An 18,206-nucleotide genomic window follows, 5' to 3' on the forward strand; every position below is an offset into this window, starting at 1 on the left:
GGGCTGGCCGCCGCGGGAACTAACCCGCCCCCGAAAAGAAAAAGTACCTGCGCATCTCGAAGCCGTCTGCCGTGCTGATGAACGTTCCACTCCGCACTGCTTCAATCTTTCTTTATCTCCCACGCATTCACATGTCGGCGTAGTCGTTTCAGTGGTCACACCGCCGCCCGGCTACTCCCGTGTGTTCCTGCTCTGTGGCCCTGTATGTAAGTGTGATTGCTTATCTTGTACACCAGTCCTCCTCCAGCCCTGTCTGACTTGCTTCTTTCTGTTTATCAATACACTCTTGACCCCGGCTAACAATACGTGTTTAGACGTTTTGCTGAGTCTCGATTACGCGCAGGCATTCGCTCCCTTTGCTTTCTATTCGTAATCTTGCTTGCCGGCCTTCCATGAGCCCTTTCTTCCTCACTGAATCCACAGCTCACGATCACCACATCGAGTCGACTCTCAATGTTCCTGAGTAACACGCAGCCGAGCGTTCATCTGACTGGGAAGCTTGCATCTGGCGAGGAGGCACAGCTTCCTCGCGGAGAATGTGGCTATATCCAGCCAGTGTCTGAGCCGAGCAGTACCTCACGTCAACGCTGCTCATGTCGAAGCTTCTACCCGGACCCGATTGTACGTTCTCGCTGCGGCTGCGGACACCAAGCATGGCACCATGAGACCCAGCCTCTCTCGGTAGTCTCGGTGGACCAGTTTCTACAGGTTGTGGAGCAGATGAAGCTGTTGAAGCACGAGGTTCGGCGACATGAGAGTATAGAGGAAGAATTGAGGAGAGAGCTCCTGAGGGAGAGGGCTGTAAGGGAAGAACACTTCCGAACATACAAGGTGTTGGAAGCACGGCTATACGAAAACATGCGTCTGCTCAAGATGACTATGGACGATAGGGTGGAGGCCGTGGTCGACAGGACATCTTCCTTCAGCAATCAGATTCGGGACGTTCAGCAGCGCCTGACGATGGTGGACGAGATTACTATGGATCTTGAGAACCGAGTCGACAAAGTTGAGCACGCCAACGGCCGTTCTAGGGACGACACACCCGTAGAGTCTACGCCCAAGCCACATCTGTCGACGCCGAAGGCATCCCCGATTCCTCAAATCCCCCTCCTCATGCAGTCACAACACACGCTTGGTCAGCTTCCAATCCGTACCGACAAGAAGTATCCCTTGTCGTGGAACGTCCGCGTCATATTTGTGCTCCGGAAGTCACAGAGATTTGCGTACGACCCTGACAGTGCTGGGTACAGGCGCTGCGCGTCTCGCAAGCTACAACAGAACCTTGATTTTGTCGGTCAAGATAGTGCGTATTTCGCGGCTCGGATAGAGGATGTGTTCAGGGGCATCTTACGCGGCAGACCCTGGATGCCTCTAGTCGGCCATCGTCCACCAGACGAACCTTTTGGTCGGATAGCGCTCACCTTGCTTCCACCAAATCTCATTCACCGTGAGCTTTGGGACCATCCTTTCGTAGAGGATCACTGTATTGCTCATGACAAGATGCAGGGTGATGTACTCTACATCGCTCTGCAGCATGAAGATGCTACCTGGAACGAAGTTCGGTTTTTGCCGCCTGTCCTCGGTATTGATGAAGCGTGTTGGTCTCACGACGAGGAGCTGGACGGTACAGCCGAGTACAAGAGCCTGGATACTGAGATCATGTACGATTGCCAGGATCCTCCTCCTACATATTCATCTCGAACTCACTCGCTGGCGGACAGGGCGCCTTCCAAACTCGACGTACTCGCTGATTCTGCTGCTATGCTCGGTCCGATTGAGCGTGCGCGCACGCAATCTTCCACCCACCCTAGCATGTCAAGACCGTCTCTCGAACGCGCCCAGACTGCGTCTTCGTCCCACTCGAATCACCGCTTCTCATCTGAACGGAGCAGTCTTCGAAGTTTTGATTCGGAGATGGGCGAGGACGAGCATCGCGACAAGAAGCCAAAACTCAGATCTAAGGACAGTGCGATGAACGTAGTTGGCACTGGTCATGCGCAACATCCTATGTATGTGTCAGGCCGCTCAAAGCGGAAGATGCCTGTGAAGGATAAAGGGCAAAAGGAGCCTCTCCACTTCAGTGTTACGAACGTCACCAAATGGAGACCGAGTCTGCTGCATCCTCACTCATCCAAAGGAAAAGAGATTGCCCACAGCCAGTGATTTCTCTTTACGGTCTTGTACATCTTTCTCTATTTCTTTTTTCTTTTGGAGGCGTTCAAGAGCAAAACCTCGTCTTAAGCGAAGGATACCCATCGGCGTTACATTGTATAACTGCATTTGCGGCACAACAGCCGTTTCGCAAGCTCTCTCCTCGACTATAGACTGACTCGTTGACCCACTGTATCAGCGACATACAATACAAGATTGCGTTGGCGTTGCACCTCGAGATCGCACCCACGCCTTACGAGCTCAACAAAATGAACTGCACCTCACCATGCCACACGTCCCTCCACATATCATTCTTCGGCAACCTCTTAGTACTCAGTGCTAGACAGACAAGAGAACACGTACATCTACTGAATTTTAGACTCAAAAGGCCCGACACCGTATCGTCGGCTATGATAACACTCAACCTCGGGACCCACTTGTACGCCCGATTGCCCACGCCGTGTTATCTCACGCTATGTGTATGCGGCGCACTTATCAGCCTTACTCGCTCGATACTCGAGACGGTGCGCAAAGGCCAAGGAGCACCTGCGTTATCTTAGAGCAACCGTTGTGCCCAAGCTTCGCCTCTGCCGCCTTTGCCGGTCATCCGCACGTTGTATAGAATCTGCTAATAGAGAAGGTCGAAGTTCTTTCGAATTGCGAATTGCGTAGTTACATGCGGGGTTACCAAACAAGTGGAGCCCAATAATCCGGGGTTGTCCCACTGCCGGCTCTTGACGCCAACACGCCTTGATCGGTGACTACGCGAAAGAGATCTCATATGATGGCTGCAGGTCCTCTGCGCCGGATGGCGCTTCTTGAATTCCGTACTTCAACCTCTCGATCTTATCAAAGCAGGAAAGCAGTGACTTCCCCACTTTCGAGAATCCGTCAGACCATACACGAATAGTGATAACCACACAAAATTGCCCAATACGAACAGCTGTGACGGAAGTGAGGTTCGAGCGTATCAAGCGCCAGGTTACGATGCTCACATAATATGCGGGGGGGAATACTACCTCAGGCCGACCAACGGATTTAGCTTGTGCTGATAAGGCCAGCATGCTGCGCGTCTATGTAACTCTGAAGCGACATCGCTCAAAGCCATCCAGAAAACCTGCATGGGTGCGATTGTACATAGGTTCTGAACGGTTCGCGGTTGTGCTTTCGGCGATTGTTGGAACTCATCACCGCGGTGCCTGATCACGTGCTGCGTTGCTTCACAACGGTGCATACTGCACGTCACGCCCACTGGCAACACGACACAGCCGAGATGTCTGCCATTCAAGATCCTGAGCTTGCAAAGACAGATCTCAAAGTTACGCATTCTACATCATCCGATGCTGCGCCCGTCCCTATCGAGGGTGAAACTCAACACCTCGCTACCTACGAACATGAACGAGCGTTGACATGGAAGTTCGACCTTCGCATGCTGCCAATCTTATCTTTTGCATATTTATTTAATGCCTTGGACAAAGGAAACCTGGGTAACGCGAAGACTGACGGCATGGACAAAGATCTTGGGTTCAAGGGCAACCAGTACAACACGATGCTGTCGGTTAGTACCCACGCAACCCGCCTTGTGATCACAACTAACAAAGTAAAGATCTTTTACGTGCCGTATGTGATCTTTGCTCCACCCGTTGGCATGCTTGGAAAGAAGTACGGGCCACACCGCGTTCTCCCAATTATGATGTTCTGCTTCGGCAGCGCAACACTGCTGGCCTCTTCAGTACACAACTGGAGCGGCATGATGGCACTGAGATGGTTCCTGGGTATGGCTGAATCCGCTTTTTTCCCTCTTGTCATCTACTACCTTACGACCTTCTACCGACGAGGCGAGCTCGCGCGACGACTGGCTCTCTTCTACGCTGCGTCCAACATTGCCAACGCCTTCTCCGGGCTGCTGGCTTTTGGCGTGTTCCAGATAAAATCGAAGCTGGACGGCTGGCGGTATCTTTTCATCATCGAGGGTGGTCTGACAGTCTGCTTCTCCTTCTTCGCATACTGGTATCTCCCGGAGTCGGCGCACAAGGCCAAGTTCCTGACTGAAGCCGATAAACAACTCGCGTACCAACGCATCCAGATCGACAGTTCCTCGGTCGTGAACGAGAAGTTCAACTTCAAGCACGCTATCGGCATCTTCAAGCACCCATCGACATACGGCTTCCTTATCATCGAGATTTGCCTTGGCGTACCACTGCAGTCGGTCTCGCTCTTCCTGCCTCAGATTGTCGGGCGCCTGGGTTACGACAAGATCAAGACCAACCTCTACACGGTGGCGCCAAATATCGTGGGCGCTTGCGTTCTACTCATTCTGGCCTTTGCGTCCGACCATGTGCGCCTTCGGTTTCCCTTCATCGCACTGGGCTTCCTACTCACATTCATTGGGTTCGTCATCTATGCGACCATCGACGTCGAGCACAATCTTACGGTCGCATATTTCGCGTGCTTCATGATGACGTGGGGCACATCTGCTCCCTCTGTGCTGTTATCGACATGGTATAATAACAACGTCGCGGACGAGAACCAGCGTGTCACGCTGACCTCGGTTGGTGTGCCGCTGGCGAACTTGATGGGGGTGGTCAGCAGCAACATCTTCAGGGCGCAGGATGCGCCAAAGTATATCCCGGCGCTGGCGACTACGGCGGCGTTTGGAGCGGTTGGGTGTGTGTGTGCGCTGCTGCTGGGCACATACATGGTGCTGGACAATGTGAGGAGGAACCGGAAGCAGGGCGTCAGCCTGAGCGCGAGGGATGTGAGTACACAGAAGTTGAGGGATGGACCGAAGAGTGCGGATTTCAGGTGGTTCTTGTGAGACGGAGCAGAGGGAGTGTTGACGGTACAGATAGCTATGCTACATGAAAGAGACGATATACCCAATACAGTGTTTTGCTACTCTCGTCCCGAGACCCCAGCACGTGACCGACGTCTGTTTCCGTAGCGCTATGCTTCAGTGCCTGTGGGGTCTCCACATCTCCCAGAGTCACGCGCTGCGGTCTTCCGGATTAAGCTGAGCACGGAGTAAGGGCCCCAGGTTCGAAGCATCGTCGGGCCAGAGGGCGAAGTGGCAGTGCATTAGCTAGGCGAAGTCTTTGTCTTCACAAGACTGTGCTGGCTAGAGCACACATGTCCAAGCCCAATGTGTAGAGGAACAAGGCGAGATATGAGGCAAGGAGCCCGCCCGCATTGGCCGCGGCAATGCCACTAGCGCGCTTCTGTAGCTTATCAGCGGAGCTCCCGCTGCGACATGACCAGCCTCACGCGGCCTTCGGATCACAGATCACGGGGCAGCAGTTTGGAGCTGCCTTGCATTCTGCGCGCGCCCCAGCTTCTCCTCGACACTGCGCCCTCGACTTTGACGTCTGGCCGTGCATCTGCTCCGACTCCTCCACTCGACTCGCTCGCCAACACCGCCGTTGATAAGCACTCCAGAGCTCCAGACAGCCCCTCCACACGCGTCATGGCGGTCCAAGGCATGGTGCCCATCCTGGTGGGCATGATGCTGCTGACGGGATGCTGCAACACGCTGTTGACCAAATACCAAGTACCATCACCCCTACACGGCAACAAAGCTGTCTGCTAACGTCTCGCCAGGACATGCAGTGCGTCGGCAACTGCGACTCCTCCAACCCCAAGAACCGCGACCACTTCGAGCAGCCCGTGCTCCAGACGCTGCAGATGTTCATTGGCGAAATGGGCTGCTGGCTCGTCATCGGCCTCTTCACCCTTTGGCAGCGCTACGCTGGCGCCCGTGCAGGCTACGAGGCCATCCCCAATGCTGAAGGCACGGCAACCCCGGCGAGCGACGAGAGCGGAACCGCCGACATTGCGAACCCACTCAAGCCCGTGCATGCGGACGACGAGGGCAGGATTCCGCTTGAGGGCCGCAGCGTGTTCTTGCTTGCGCTGCCGGCGTGCTGCGACATTGCGGGCACGACGCTCATGAACGTCGGACTGCTGTTTGTGGCCGCCAGTATCTACCAGATGACGCGTGGCGCGCTGGTGCTATTTGTTGGGCTGTTCAGTGTCTGGTTCCTCAAGCGCCATCTCGGACTGTACAAGTGGTTCTCGCTCTTTGTGGTCGTGTTCGGCGTCGCCATTGTGGGACTGGCCGGTGCGATCACAAAGGACGACAAGGCGACGCCAGGCCACCAGTCTATCCACTCTGCCATGACAAACGTCGCGCCAGCCAAGTCTCAGGCGCTCATGACAATCATCGGTGTGCTGCTCATTGCTGGCGCGCAGATCTTCACGGCTACGCAGTTTGTGCTCGAGGAAAGGATCATGGAGAAGTACGCCATGGAGCCCATCAAGGTTGTGGGCTGGGAGGGCATCTTCGGCTTTCTTGTCACGACCATTATCATGGTCATCCTGCACTTCGCTGTGGGCACTGGGTACTTCAACGCGAGGGAGGGCCTATACCAGATGACGCACTACAAGGGCATCGCCGTATCATCTCTCCTGATCATGATCAGTATTGGGTCAGTCACTTCCACCGCTTCCTCTGGCTTTGCTGATCCTGTCCAGTGGCTTCAACTTCTTCGGTCTGTCCGTAACCCGCACCGTCTCTGCCACGTCGCGCTCGACCATCGACACCTGCCGCACGCTCTTCATCTGGCTCGTGTCGCTCGGCCTTGGCTGGGAAACGTTCAAGTGGCTGCAGGTGCTGGGTTTTGCGTGTTTAGTTTATGGCAGCTTCCTATTCTTCGATATAATCCGCCCGCCGTTCAAATCGTGCGTAGAGAGGAAGCCGGAGCCTCTGCTACCCGAGGACCCCATTGAGCATCATTGAGCGTAGACGGGATGGTTGTACATAGTGGGAGCGGGATGTACATATTGGATCCAGCATTGGCGTTTGGCGAGATGGTTCGACGTATCTGAGCAATGAATCGCATCGTTTACAGTTGCGCCGTTGTGGTAGCTCACTCGTGTCCTGGGATTACTCGTTCACGGCACGAGAACTAGTGAACACGTACAAGTACACACATTCAGTCTGAAGCGAGCTATGCAGTGTTGTCAACAGCAATGCGCAGTTTCATCAGAAGTGGAATGCAAGGCCAATTTTTTTAGTGGCGTTCACTCACTCATCGTCGGCGGTCTATGGGAAGCTAAAGTGGCTAAGCGGCCAAGTGGCTAGTGGCCAAGACCACACTTAAGCGAGATCCCACTTCGAAATCGGGCACTCGTGTGATTGCGCATCTCGACAACCACCCGTAGCTAATCACCAGCAGCCAACAGTTCGACAATATGGCCACTACTCAGTCTGCTATGTGAGTTCTTCCCCGTGTGCTGTGCGCGATTTTCTGAAATAATACTGACAATGCCACAGCTCCAAGAGGAGAAAGTTCGTTGCTGGTACGCTGCACTCACACCTTTCCCTACCCTGAGAGCACTCGAGCATAGATGGAAATTTCAAGAGAGGGCCATTCGACTGCGAGGACGCTTGCGCAACTGGTGGAAAGAGGCGACCATGCGCTGCACAGCGGCTAACAAGTACGACAGACGGTGTTTTCTACGCCGAGCTGAACGAGTTCTTCCAGCGCGAGCTTGCTGAGGAGGGTTACTCCGGCGTCGAGGTCCGCGTTACGCCCACCGTCACCGACATCATCATCCGCGCCACCCACACACAGGAGGTCCTCGGAGAGCAGGGTCGCCGCATTCGTGAGCTCACCTCGCTCATCCAGAAGCGCTTCAAGTTCCCCGAGAACTCCGTTTCTCTGTACGCCGCTAAGGTCCAGAACCGTGGTCTGTCCGCCGTCGCTCAGTGCGAGTCCCTCCGTTACAAGCTCCTCAACGGTCTTGCCGTCCGAAGGGCCTGCTATGGTGTCCTCCGTTTCATCATGGAGTCTGGCGCCAAGGGTTGCGAGGTTGTCGTCTCCGGAAAGCTCAGGGCCGCCCGTGCCAAGAGCATGAAGTTCACTGTAAGCACAGCAGGCGCTGGTTGCAATTTGAACTGCTGCTAACACGCCACAGGACGGTTTCATGATCCACTCTGGTCAGCCCGCCAAGGACTTCATCGACGAGGCCACCCGCCACGTCCTGCTCCGCCAGGGTGTGCTCGGTATCAAGGTCAAGATCATGCGTGGATCTGACCCCGAGGGCAAGGCCGGCCCCTCCAAGACCCTCCCCGACTCCGTCACCGTCATCGAGCCCAAGGAGGAGCAGCCCGTTGTCCAGCCCATGTCCCAGGACTACGGCGCCAAGGCCATCGCCGCCCAGCAGGCAGCAGACCAGGCCAGGCAGGCCGAGCAGCAGCAGGGTGAGGGCGAGGCCGCACCTGCGACTGAGGAGCAGTAGATTGCAGCGTGATTGCGGGGCGCATGAGGTTACGAAAAAGCACGTAGCGGAAGCTTATGATGCATCTTCCTTTGCACATTCGGAACGGACTGGTCTGCTTTTGATTTTGAATGGGAGGTTATGGGGTCTTCACATATACTCTTCGATACACCCAAATACCAAACACCAAAACATGGCCTGACGTACCGATGTGGTTCGACTGAACATTACTCTCGAATGTTTGCTTCGCAATGTGCCGGCTAATGATTACAGTGTGCTTGTTTGGAAATCTGAATGGTGGCCAACGCTGACAAGACGAATCGCACCTGCCCTGAGATCTTCCAGCTCAAGCATCGTTTCAGCTTTGGCAACTTTACCTCCCAACAGCATCTCTTATGGTCGTTGGCAGAAGCCTTTCCCGGCAACTGTTGGACCACTCTTTCCGGCACGTATGCATCTCCGCTACAGTGTATCTTTGGCAACACGTTAAGGCTCAGGTAGCATCGACAGTCATGGCTGCACCACGTGCAAGTCCATCTTTGCTGACTGACTGTTTTATCAATCAAACTGCAGGTCGAGGTGGTACAGTATTAGAGTATATAACTACAAGGCCTCAGGTAACGTGGACCTGCGAAATGAAATGTGACAGCGGATGCATCCACCCCTGGCACACGGCACAAGCAGAAGTGACGGGACCTTCCTGAGTGTTTCCACACCTTGCAAGGAGACGTCGAAACGCCCGGGGTCTTCCCCGGCTGATCTAACCCCATCCTTCGCAGCGGGCCGGAAAGCTTCATCGCAGCAACACTCGACCTGCTCGCCCTCCGATCGACCAGCCAGCCCGTCTCGCACCCGCGCTTCCAGAAGCCCTTCCAGCATCTTGTGATCATCTCAGAGCTTCCTCTTTATGACGCTGGGGGGGTCTCGGCTCTTTAGGCTTCCGCCCCAAGATCGGGCAACCCTTCCTTATCACCCAGGCGTTAACGGCTCGGCACTTCACTCTATGGATATTAGCACGGGATTCCATTTTCTCCGGGTGTCACGGCGAAAGATTCCTCCAATCTGCAGGCTAAAGGAGTGCTCTTTACCCCACAATATCTTGCTCGCTTGCAAGGCGCTATATCCTGGCTCATTTGCGTGAAACTCTATAGCCGTCGTGCGCTGTGACGCTGTGCGCTGTGGGGGATGGACTCGATAGGAGGGACTCTGGAATAGGCGGTATGGAGACAGGGCCGGGCAATATGCATGTATTTGTAGAGGGAACGGATGGCACGATCTGAATGGGGGAGTATAAAGCCGGGATGGGATGGCTTGCATGGGTGAACTGCACTGCTACTTTCTCCCTCTTGCAATCGATCGCAGACACAGTTCAGCATGCGTCTCCCATCCCTCCTCTCCCTGTTCTTCGCAACCACCGCCCTCGCGGCCCTACCCTACAAGGGCATCGATTGGTCGTCTCTCCTCGTCGAAGAGAAAGCAGGCAAGACGTACAAGAACTCAGCAGGCCAGACGCAACCACTCGAGACGATCCTCAAGAACACCGGCGTCAACACGGTCCGACAGCGCATCTGGGTGAACCCCTCCGATGGAAACTACAACCTCGACTACAACATCAAGCTGGCCAAGCGCGCCAAAGCCGCCGGCCTGAAAATCTACCTCGATTTCCACTACAGCGACAACTGGGCCGATCCAGGCAAGCAGGTCGTGCCCGTAGCGTGGAAGAGCCTGAACCGCGAGGCGCTGATCAAGCAGGTGTACGACTACACCAAGACGGTGCTCAACCAGTTCCAGTCCGAGGGCATCCAGCTGAGCATCGTGTCGATTGGCAACGAGATCACCGCGGGTTTGCTGTGGCCGATTGGGCAGCTGAGCAATGCGGATGGGCCGAAGAATGTGGCGGCGCTGTTGAAGAGCGCGAGTAAGGCCGTCAAGGAGTCGTCGCTTTCGAGCAAGCCCAAGATCATGATTCATCTCGACAACGGGTTTTACTGGGGTACACAGGTATGTTCTGCTCTCCTCTTCTTCTTATCCTCACCTTCTTTTGATGAGCACGGCAATACTGACACGCCGCACAGCAATGGTGGTACGACCAAGTGCTCGGCTCCGGCGGCGGCCTCTCTCTATCCGACTTCGACATCCAGGGCGTCAGCTACTACCCCTTCTACAACTCGGACGCCACCTTGGGCAACATCGCCTACTCGCTGTCGCAGATGGTCCAGAAGTACGGCAAGGAAGTGCAAGTCGTCGAGACGAACTGGCCCTCGTCGTGCCCCAACCCCAAATACGCATTTCCCTCCGATACAAGCTTCATCCCCATCTCCGCACCAGGCCAGTACGTCTGGTTGCAGGAGGTCGCGAAGCGCATCGCGGCTGTCCCCGGTGGAAAGGGTACGGGTATCTTTTACTGGGAGCCGATGTGGATTGACAACGCGGGGCTGGGAAGTAGCTGCGATTGGAATCTTATGGTGCAGACTGACGGAAAGGTCATGGAGGGAATGGGCGCCTTTAAGGTTATTTAAAGAGCGTGTTTGAATCTGTTGGGTATATTCTTGTAAATATCTTTGAAATGCGAATGGTTTGCCTCGTTATAATGCTCGTTTTAACTGATAGCTTGCGTGCTCGTATTGTACAGAGAAGATACAACGAGTCCTTGGTACATGCTGCGGTAATGGTGTTTGCTAAAGGGGAGGAGAGAGGGTTAGCTGCAGTAGATTGCAGTACGCACTCGTAGTGAATAGCTACTTGCTTATCGGATACCTACCAGCACTCCGTTAAAATACTGAGCCCATCGACTTGAACCTTCAGTGAGCCGACAATATTGGACTGACATAATAGTCTAGCTCTGATGGTGGAAGTATTGTGGACGTGCAAAAAGTGAGCTGCGTAAGGGTTGAGATATACTAAACCAAGAATACGTGCACCGAAAAAATAATCACTTGATTCGACCCAGACTTGAACTGGAGACCTTCAGTGGACTAACAATGTTAGACTGACGTGATAACCAACTACACCATCGAACCGTTGTTGTGATTTATGAAAGAAAGCAAGGTTATGTGATACATGAAGCCAACTTCAGGATGTCCTAAAGTGCACTCTGAGTCCTGGAACACCAGTATTATGTAGCAGCCTTACTTTGGGAAGCCAAATATCGTTTGGCATGGCCAGCTGTGTTGTTGATTGTTGTAGTTGGGACCCACCTAAATAAAAATTGTTGCTGGCCTTGTGCCCATCGAGGTAAGCTCCGAATATTCCGTCTCTTGCATTGTGGATGCTCCAAGTTTGGCACAACGGGCCCCGGGCCTCAACGACAGAAGATGGTTCAGCGCACTGTTACACGCTCGCGTGCTCGCGTTTTGTGATCGGTAGTCGTCCTGCGCGAGTATTGTCTGTGCATGGTTGTTTCTTCAACCCTTCCGCACGCCGATTCTGTTTCTGTTCGCCAAGCCATTGAATGTGCAGCCACAATGTCAAGTGCCCGGCAGTCTGAGGGGATGATGAGAGTGTGTCAAGGGCAGCAAGCACGATACCCTTTGCATGCACCTTGTTACAGTAGAGTCCAGCGACACAAAGCCATGTTGCTTATGCATTTGATGTCACTAGGGCGCTTAGCGTTCTGTACTCCAGCTACAAGGATCTTGCAAGCGGAAGTGAGTGCGGAGTCGGCTGCGGTCATACGATTGTACGATTGGCGGCATGATGCATGGAACCACGGGGTCCCTCCTGGAGCGAAGGGTGCGGAGAACAGAGCAAAGGGTGCGATAAACAAAACCAATGAGCTAACGGTGGGGAAGATGGAAGAAGGATGAACGGATGAAGAATGAAGAGAGTCAGCTTAGTACAAGGGCACTCGATGGCATGTGTCGTGGTTCACGCGATGGGGCGACGGCTAAAGCTAGTCGTACCGTGCATGACACACGGGTTGAGAGCTCGAGGCTGCTGGCCAAAGCTCGACCGAACCGTGGGAAACCGTCATCTCTCAACCAATTCTCCGTGTATTGTTTGTGCCGTGTTTGGTCAATTGCTGAGTTTTTTCGCACCGCATATTGTGTTTTTCATTTATATTCTTGAGCCACGTTACCGTGCGATCTACAACTCTTCACCGCACTTGTCAAGCTCCTGCAGGTGCCCAGTAGTTGCCGCCTCGCGTTCGGTGCAGTGATCGGCGCAAGCTTCACCTACGTCGTTGCGGGGAAGCTAGCAGATAGTTCGCATCTGACCAAGTTGTTCGAGACGGGATTTCTTCCTCTCTTCACTGTTGTGAAAACTGTCGCAGTTCCTAGCTTGACATGGCGCAACCTTTGGAGGATGTGTACTGCACGGTAAGCTTCTCAGATGCAGCAGAGACACACGAGCTGACCAGATCCACAGCTTCTCATGAGCGACTCCTACTTGCCTGGTACGTAGTTCGCATCATGTGTTGAGCACAATTGAGTGTCGCTTGACATGGAACTCATGGATTGGCTGCTAAACGTGCATACTAGGAGCCGCTGTCCTTGCCCATTCTCTACGCGATGCCGGTACAACGAAGAAGCTGGCCGTGATGATCACGCTGGAATCACTGTCAGCTGAGACCATCGCCGAACTCAAGTCGCTGTACGACTACGTAATACCTGTCGAACGCATACGCAGTCCGAACATGGCCAACCTATACCTAATGGGCCGCCCCGACCTGTCGTTCGCATTCACCAAGATCGCTCTATGGAGGCAGACGCAGTTCCGCAAGATTGTGTACCTCGACGCCGATGTCGTGGCATTGAGAGCGCTAGACGAGCTGTTCGACATCGATGCGCCTTTCGCAGCAGCGCCAGACATTGGCTGGCCAGACGCATTCAACAGTGGTGTCATGGTCATCAAGCCTAGCATGGGCGATTACTGGTCCCTTCACACCATGGCAGCCACTGGCGACAGCTTCGACGGTGCAGACCAAGGGCTGCTGAATCAGTACTTCGAGCATCGCCCGTGGCAGCGCCTCAAGTTCACCTACAACTGCACACCGAACGCAGAATACCAGTGGGAGCCGGCCTACAGATACTACAAGCGGGACATTAGCGCTGTGCACTTCATTGGCAAAGACAAACCGTGGTCCAAGAATCGCACTGCTGGGCACGGCGTTTACGGCGAGCTTCTGGCTCGCTGGTGGGCCGTACACAACAGGCATTTGCACGACAAGCCACAGCCGACTCAACAAGGGACAACTGAGGCCAAGGGCACCACAAACTCTGCCTTGCAACACCAGAATGTCCCCGACATCACTGTTGACGAACCCGCCCCAACCGCCGAGCCCTCTATGACTGATCCCAGCGAAGTAGCTGAAGACATTGGCCAAGGTCGAGTGGAGCCAACACCGACGGTACAACAACGCAAGTTCTCTGCTCCAGAGATGCAATGGGACGCGACCAAGTTCGAACCCCCAGCGCAATCCAAGCCTGAAGCCGCCAACTTTCCTCGCGAAACGTACACCTTCAACGACAGCAAACAGCTATTCAAAGCACCACCAGCATATCCGGAGCCACCCCGTGACATGTGGTACAAAGTTCCTGAGAACAAACCGCGACCCTACGAAGCACCAAAACCCATCTTTCCGTGGGAGAAAGAGGTCACGCGACCCAAACCTACACGTGTTTTCGCGGAGGACCATCCGCCAGAACCTGCTTCAAAACCAGTGCTGGTATCTGAAGTGTCAGAGTTCGAAGCGTCACCAGCCTCTGAGTTGACAACAACGCATTACGACAACGGCGGAGAACCCAGGCGGGCAAAGCCTACTAGGGTGTGGAGAGATGACGCTTACAGCTTCAAGCCAAAGACTGCTGAGGAATCATGGCAAGCGTTCTCGCAGAGCAATGCTAATGCGTGGGATAGTGTTCCTGGGATTGACTCTTATGTACGGTCAATCATGGACTCACAGGCAAAGCGTGGTCAAGTCCAGGTCTTACAACAGGCGACTGGCACAGACGATTTAGGCTCACCTACGCTCTCTCGAAAGGATCGCCGCGAGAGTCTGATTCTTACCGATTTCCCGTCAGCCGTCGAACGGCCCAGTCTACCAGTCACTCCAGCGCCTTTGCGACGTCCGACATTCTGGGGAGAAGAGAGGGATGAGGTGCGTGAATTGCCGGCAGCGGAGGGCGTGCCGGAACAAAACGAATGGGTATGTCCACAGTGCGGCTTCTCCTCTCCCCATGTATCCGCTTTTGGTCATCGCCACGGCTTGCTCGCTTCTGTGAGCAACCGCGTCACACCTTCCACATCCACTGTCGCGTCTATTGTCGATGCGCCTGGTTCGAGTCGCGTCAAAAAGAAAGGATTGTTAGACATGATAGATGAGACTCCGGTTGGAGAAGAAAAAGAAACAACGCAAAAAGCTCTGGAAGAATTGGGAGAAGAGTCACAAGCTCCACAGACTGTAGGACCTAGCCCCCGCAGCGGACTTAGCTCTAATGGCGTGCCACTGGCCTCCCTAACCGACCGATCCCTTCCGCTGAGTCGAGTCTAACTGTGTCCTAAGAACCCCGGAGCAAAGCTTGAGCAACTGAGAAGATCTTCTCTCGTCGAGTTCGAACATCTCAAGAAAGACGAACACCCAGACCCGCCGTTGCGCGCGCTACCCGAGCATTCTGTCCTAGGCGACGAACACGGTGAGGAGCTCGAGGTTGGTGGCATTGTGGTAGCCAAAAGCGAGCGACCAGCAGCTCGGTTCTCAACAAGACAGACCTCAAGCGAGCAAGCCACGTCGATCGGACACACTTCGCATTCGTCTTCAGGGAAACAAGGCAGAGGAAAGAAGATAGGCTTTACGATGAACGATTTCGGTACCAGCTTTGAAAAGAAGGACAAAGGCGGCGACCTTCTGAGCTCCGGCCCAACATTCTCGTTCGAGAACACGACTCCTGTAGAAGCCTCGCCCAAAGTTGAAGGCTTTGCTGAGCACGATTTCGGCGGTGACAGCACGAACGAGCAAGAGATGAAGAACTCTAGCAGCTCGACCCACCGCTCATTGTCACCCGTACACCATTCTATAGGACCAGGCCACCAGATGACCTCAGACGGGCGCATCAAAGCCGGAGACCTGACGTTCAACATGCCGGGATTCAACTCGGAGGGTACATCTGAAGTGGTGTCTACCGTAGGTGAATCACTTAGCCCCACTACGACTAGAGATGAAAAGAGCGGCCAGCGGTCGTTCTAGATGCCCGTGAGGTATGGCTGCCATGAGGCTATCAGCAGTGGGTTGTCCTGGGTGGTGTTTTCAGTTCGTATTAACGCGTCGTTGCTCGTTCCCCTTCTTCTTCTCCGACTCCGAAGCCACGGCGGCGGTCTTGCCTTTGCATTAGCATTGCATAGCGATCCATCTCTTCCGATTGTCTTTTTTTGTCATTCAGCTCGCGTTCCTAGCTACTTGCGGACATGTATGCATGATGTCAAGGGTTGCACGATAATACATAATGGCACTCGACGAGTTTCGCTCCTCTTGTGCATTGCTCTCCTCTCCTCTCCTCTTCTCTCTCCTTCAAACGACCTCAAGCCTGCCAACGCGCTGAAGCGAGAACCAGGACCCGGGCGTGGCCTGAGGATGCGAGCGACGAGGGCACAGGACAGGGTCTTCCCTAGTCTTGTTTTCACCCAATTTACCTAAGAAGTGGGACCTGTCATCTACCTGCCGAGGCACTCTGTTCTCGAGCGTGGACGATGCAGAATCAAGCTCGTCCAAGCGTGCCGTTCCAAGGCTTGTCGTGTAGAGTCCTGAATTCGTTGCGCATGTGTAGCGACCGCGTGAAAGCTTGGACCAGTCGACAGTCGACAGTCGAAAGTCGAAAGTCGAAAGTCGACACGGTTGGTGTTTGTCAGAAGTTAAGTTGGGCGCGTGACAGCAGGTGATGCTCACTCCGCCCTCCGCCACAACAATGTCACGGCTGCCCCACTATGGACAGCCCCTCACCATTCTGCATCGAGCAGAAGCAAGTGCGCGCACTTTGACACCTTCCCGTTTCAATCCACCGACAATAAGCGCGCACCGTATTGGCCGCCGCTTCCTTTCTGCTACACCAGCACGAAGACTCTGCCCCGCGCTCGCACGCTTCGACAAATACACGCCAGAACGCATAGCCAACGCCGACTGGCCCTACCTCTACCACAAGTACAGCAAGATGGCGAACCTCGACTCGTACTTCCAGCAGGTCGACTCTCTGCAAGACAAGTTCATCGACAGGCTCAGGCAGGCTGTTGCGATTCCCAGCATCAGCTCCGAGGACCAGAGGAGACCCGATGTCGTCAAGGTACGGTTGGCACACAGCACGACGTGACCGAGAAGAGCGCGGGGCTGATCAGAACCACAGATGGGCCACTGGCTCGCCGACCAGATCAAGGCGCTCGGCGGTGAAGTCGAGCTCCGTGAGCTTGGAAAGCAGCCCGGACGCGAGCACCTCGAGCTGCCGCCCTGCCTCCTCGGACGCTACGGAAACGACCCGAAGAAGGCCAACGTTCTCGTGTACGGCCACTACGACGTCCAGCCCGCACAGAAGTCGGACGGCTGGGCCACAGACCCGTTCACACTGAGCATCGATGACAAGGGCCGCATGTACGGACGCGGCAGCACCGACGACAAGGGCCCCGTGCTGGGCTGGCTGAACGCGATCGAGGCGCACCAGAAGGCGGGCGTGGAGCTACCCGTCAACCTGATCATGTGCTTCGAGGGCATGGAGGAGAACGGGTCCGAGGGTCTGGACGACACCATCCGTGCCGAGGCGAAGAAGTTCTTCAAGGACGCCGATGTCGTGTGCATCTCGGACAACTACTGGCTGGGGACGGAGAAGCCCTGTCTCACATACGGTGTCCGCGGATGCAACTACTACTCGATTGAGATTGCAGGCCCGGGCGCTGATCTGCACTCTGGTGTCTACGGCGGTGTCTCACACGAGCCCATGACGGACCTGGTCCGCATCATGAACTCTTTCGTCAACCCGGATGGCAAGATGCTCATCGAGGGCATCGACGAGCTGGTCGCGCCTATGACGGAGCAGGAGGAGGCTCTCTACCCTCCCATTGCCTTCACCATGGACGACTTGAAGGAGTCGCTTGGTGGCGAGGTGTCGATCCACGGCACCAAGGAGGAGGCGCTCAAGGCCAAGATGAGGTACCCTTCGCTGTCTCTGCACGGCATCGAGGGAGCCTTCTACGGCGAGGGAGCCAAGACTGTGATTCCGGCAAAGGTGGTTGGCAAGTTCTCGATCCGCACTGTGCCCAACATGGAGATCGACCCGGTGACCAAGCTCGTTGAGAAGCACGTCAAGGCCGAGTTTGCGAAGCTGCAGTCGAAGAACAGGATCAAGTTCAACGTGCTGCACTGCGGCAAGTGGTGGGTCGAGGACTTCAACCACCCCAACTACACAGCTGCTGCCAAGGCTGTGGAGAGGGTGTTTGGCGTCAAGCCAGACATGACGCGCGAGGGCGGCAGTATCCCGGTGACGCTGACGTTCCAGGAGGAGCTGGGCAAGAACGTGCTGCTGCTGCCGATGGGAAGCTCGACAGACGCAGCGCACTCTATCAACGAGAAGCTGGACAAGAGGAACTACATTGAGGGCACCAAGTTGCTTGGAGCGTACCTGCACTACGTGGGTGCGGAGCTGAAGCGGGAGTAGACGAGCTTGGCAGGACGTAGAGCGCTGAGTAGGTGGGGAGCAAGTCAATATACACGTACCCACTCCACCGACCGTGCACTCGAGCGTCTGTGATGGCCGTGTTCTGAAGGGAGGCAGCCGATGGGTTGATGGGTTGATATT

General features: G+C 54.9%; 7 protein-coding genes and 1 non-coding gene across 8 annotated transcripts, besides 3 other annotated features; 7 read left to right on the plus strand and 1 right to left on the minus strand.

The window, feature by feature from the left end:
* Positions 1–453: 453 nt before the first annotated feature.
* Positions 454–2,163, plus strand: EKO05_0003435 (uncharacterized protein; the record flags this gene model as incomplete). The annotated part of the gene is made up of 1 exon (XM_038945364.1): positions 454–2,163. One exon carries the CDS (start codon positions 454–456, stop codon positions 2,161–2,163), a length of 1,710 nt encoding a protein of 569 aa, XP_038800836.1.
* Positions 2,164–3,424: 1,261 nt separating this feature from the next.
* EKO05_0003436 (uncharacterized protein) lies at positions 3,425–4,969 on the plus strand (the record flags this gene model as incomplete). Its single annotated transcript, XM_059636161.1, has 2 exons — positions 3,425–3,709; positions 3,758–4,969. 2 exons carry the CDS (start codon positions 3,425–3,427, stop codon positions 4,967–4,969), a joined length of 1,497 nt encoding a protein of 498 aa, XP_059492144.1.
* A 432-nt stretch (positions 4,970–5,401) lies between these two features.
* On the plus strand, positions 5,402–6,946 carry EKO05_0003437 (uncharacterized protein; the record flags this gene model as incomplete). The annotated part of the gene is made up of 3 exons (XM_038938409.1): positions 5,402–5,698; positions 5,749–6,635; positions 6,682–6,946. The coding sequence occupies 3 exons, from the start codon at positions 5,402–5,404 to the stop codon at positions 6,944–6,946; spliced, it is 1,449 nt and encodes a 482-aa protein (XP_038800834.1).
* A 455-nt stretch (positions 6,947–7,401) lies between these two features.
* EKO05_0003438 (40S ribosomal protein S3) lies at positions 7,402–8,451 on the plus strand (the record flags this gene model as incomplete). Its single annotated transcript, XM_038938190.1, has 4 exons — positions 7,402–7,424; positions 7,484–7,509; positions 7,657–8,075; positions 8,128–8,451. 4 exons carry the CDS (start codon positions 7,402–7,404, stop codon positions 8,449–8,451), a joined length of 792 nt encoding a protein of 263 aa, XP_038800833.1.
* Positions 8,452–9,804: 1,353 nt separating this feature from the next.
* Positions 9,805–10,949, plus strand: EKO05_0003439 (Arabinogalactan endo-beta-1,4-galactanase; the record flags this gene model as incomplete). Its single annotated transcript, XM_038938571.1, has 2 exons — positions 9,805–10,431; positions 10,506–10,949. 2 exons carry the CDS (start codon positions 9,805–9,807, stop codon positions 10,947–10,949), a joined length of 1,071 nt encoding a protein of 356 aa, XP_038800832.1.
* A 418-nt stretch (positions 10,950–11,367) lies between these two features.
* EKO05_5t2 lies at positions 11,368–11,450 on the minus strand. Its single transcript has one exon. It is a non-coding gene; the product is annotated as a tRNA-Val (tRNA).
* Positions 11,451–12,216: 766 nt separating this feature from the next.
* Positions 12,217–12,253: a tandem repeat.
* Positions 12,254–12,716: 463 nt separating this feature from the next.
* EKO05_0003440 (Glycogenin glucosyltransferase) lies at positions 12,717–15,616 on the plus strand (the record flags this gene model as incomplete). Its single annotated transcript, XM_059636162.1, has 4 exons — positions 12,717–12,749; positions 12,799–12,826; positions 12,912–14,578; positions 14,936–15,616. 4 exons carry the CDS (start codon positions 12,717–12,719, stop codon positions 15,614–15,616), a joined length of 2,409 nt encoding a protein of 802 aa, XP_059492145.1.
* A 292-nt stretch (positions 15,617–15,908) lies between these two features.
* Positions 15,909–15,935: a tandem repeat.
* A 279-nt stretch (positions 15,936–16,214) lies between these two features.
* Positions 16,215–16,258: a tandem repeat.
* A 73-nt stretch (positions 16,259–16,331) lies between these two features.
* EKO05_0003441 (uncharacterized protein) lies at positions 16,332–18,065 on the plus strand (the record flags this gene model as incomplete). Its single annotated transcript, XM_038938463.1, has 2 exons — positions 16,332–16,703; positions 16,764–18,065. The coding sequence occupies 2 exons, from the start codon at positions 16,332–16,334 to the stop codon at positions 18,063–18,065; spliced, it is 1,674 nt and encodes a 557-aa protein (XP_038800830.1).
* Between the last annotated feature and the right edge of the window lie 141 nt (positions 18,066–18,206).

The sequence above is a fragment of the Ascochyta rabiei genome, chromosome 5 (assembly GCF_004011695.2).
Source record: "Ascochyta rabiei chromosome 5, complete sequence".
Lineage (NCBI taxonomy): Eukaryota > Fungi > Ascomycota > Dothideomycetes > Pleosporales > Didymellaceae > Ascochyta > Ascochyta rabiei.